Source organism: Morone saxatilis, unplaced genomic scaffold, assembly GCF_004916995.1.
Source record: "Morone saxatilis isolate NCDOM2014 unplaced genomic scaffold, NCSU_SB_2.0 Contig16, whole genome shotgun sequence".
NCBI classification, from domain to species: domain Eukaryota; kingdom Metazoa; phylum Chordata; class Actinopteri; family Moronidae; genus Morone; species Morone saxatilis.
The window spans coordinates 15783228-15785252 of NW_023339718.1; the positions used below are offsets into that span (position 1 = coordinate 15783228).

The 2025-nt window shown below is 32.9% G+C and overlaps 1 protein-coding gene across 1 annotated transcript in view; it reads right to left on the reverse strand.

Annotated features, from left to right (window-relative positions):
• The window catches only part of LOC118325555 (zinc finger protein 271-like), a 17902-nt gene that overhangs the window by 14306 nt on the left and 1571 nt on the right, over window positions 1-2025 (reverse strand). Inside the window, exon 3 of the mRNA XM_035658271.1 lies at window positions 218-231. Coding sequence (XP_035514164.1) covers window positions 218-231 — 14 coding nt within the window. The remainder of the gene's footprint in view (window positions 1-217; window positions 232-2025) is intronic.

The following is a 2025-nucleotide window of genomic DNA, read 5'->3' on the forward strand; positions in this document are numbered from 1 at the left end:
TTACAGAATACTGTAAGAAGTCTTATTAAATACGAACATGCCTTCTTTTTGCTATTTTATGCAGTAGCTCATTCATGTGTCTCACCAACAGGTTAAAAGCCAAGGTTTTTTGTTTGATAAATGACTTAACTGATTATCAGAATTCAAGATTCAAGAGGTTTATTGTCATATGTACAGTAAGAAACACAGTGGTTTATACGTACAATGAAAAACTTACTTTGCCCAACTCCCCTTTAGACAACACACAAATAGAAGAAGAGAATAAAGTTTAAATATAAAATTAAAACATTACTAAAATATAACATAACTTAAAGTGCAGAATCATTGTACAGTAAACAAAGAAACCTGAAGAATTAAGAATTGGTGCTAGTTGATGCCAGTTCATTTGAAAGAACAGCATCGATGTATGACATGAAAAGGCCGATCTAAGACTACACACGAGATATCAGAAACAGCAATAATCACGCTAACAGTGTATGATTTTACTGTGTTAGATTCACTGTAACGCGTCTTTAAAACGTCACATGGGAGAACTTTAAGTTAACTTTAAAGTTAAACACACCAGAGCATCTATATAAATCCATATTCTTGCAAAACATGGGAAAAGATTCAGTCAGACAATAAACATTGAATGAAGAATCCATGCAGGTATTATTGGCTTGTTGGTCCACATGAACTCACACAAGGTTTCAGCTTTGTATTTTCATACATTACAGTACGTTTGAACATCAGCGTTTCTCAGAACAATCAGTCTTCTGTATTTTGGGAAGTGCACAGTAGTGGCTGTTATACTGATGGTGTAATGTGGATGACGGATTGTTGTTGGATTAAAGCATTAAAATTTTTTTAAAGTGCCAGTGGATTTGTTATTTATGGAATCAGATTACAATGGTGCACCAGAATGATTTATAAATGTCTTTCTTATTTACAAAAAAGAATTCCCTTTCACTCGTACAGTGAGTACAGACTGAGCTGCTCCCCACAAAATATGTTTTTTTCAATTCACACAAATATATGCATCTAAATAAAATTAATTATGGATCTTCCCAAATATATGTATTTACAATTTTATGTATCAATTTTCATCGAAAACATATTTGCACTAACCTCAATCAATCAGTTACATGTGTGTCAAATAACCAACCTGAAAGTGACTTCACTGCAGTGTCTCTTCTTTGCTTCAATAGGTCTGTGTGTGTGTTTGTGTGTGTGGGCAGCAGTTGCTGTGGAGTTTTATCATTTACGGTGATGTTATTATTCAGTTGATTCTACAAAAAGTGTCAGTTTGTAATTATGTAGCTTTTGCCACAAGTGTCACATGTGTAAGACCTTTTACCTGTGTGAGTATTATAGTCAGTCTCCCAGTTCTATTCATTGCTGGTGTGACTTTTGCTTTTGGGATGTTTTTTCTTTGGTTTTGGCTCTGAATCTTTAGTTGATCCTGAGTTGAGCTTTTGTAAATGATTTGCATTACAAAATTAGTATATTTTTATAATCTTCTTTCTTGTAAAGAACATTATTTTAGTTTTTTTATACTAAAAACTTAAATCCATTTTTTCTACCCAAATTTCAACTTAATTTATTCCTTCTTGCGAACTATATATTGTTTACTCTGCTGGATGTCTCACTGTTACTTTCTGGCAGTGGAAGTGAGTTAGCTCTTCTCTCTGCTTTCAATTAGTGTTGTACAGTATCTCTGTATTGCTTAATTTCAAGTTGTAATGTTATTCTCTTTCTACATTTATTGGGGTCTTTTCAAGACTTATTCAAGACATATTAGCAGTGGTGAAAGAACTTAACACTGGAGTAAAAGTGGCAATAACACAGCTGATGTGGAAAAAACCTTGACTTTGTCTTCACTTGAATAAAAGATGAATGAATAAGAAGATGAATAAAATAATAACCTCAATGAGCCACAGTTGTCCTTACTTGAACGTATATGTTTATTACAACACAAATCTAATATCAGAGAAGATCTGCATGTAAACAGTGACACAGTCAAAGACCAAAAACTCAAAGTAACAT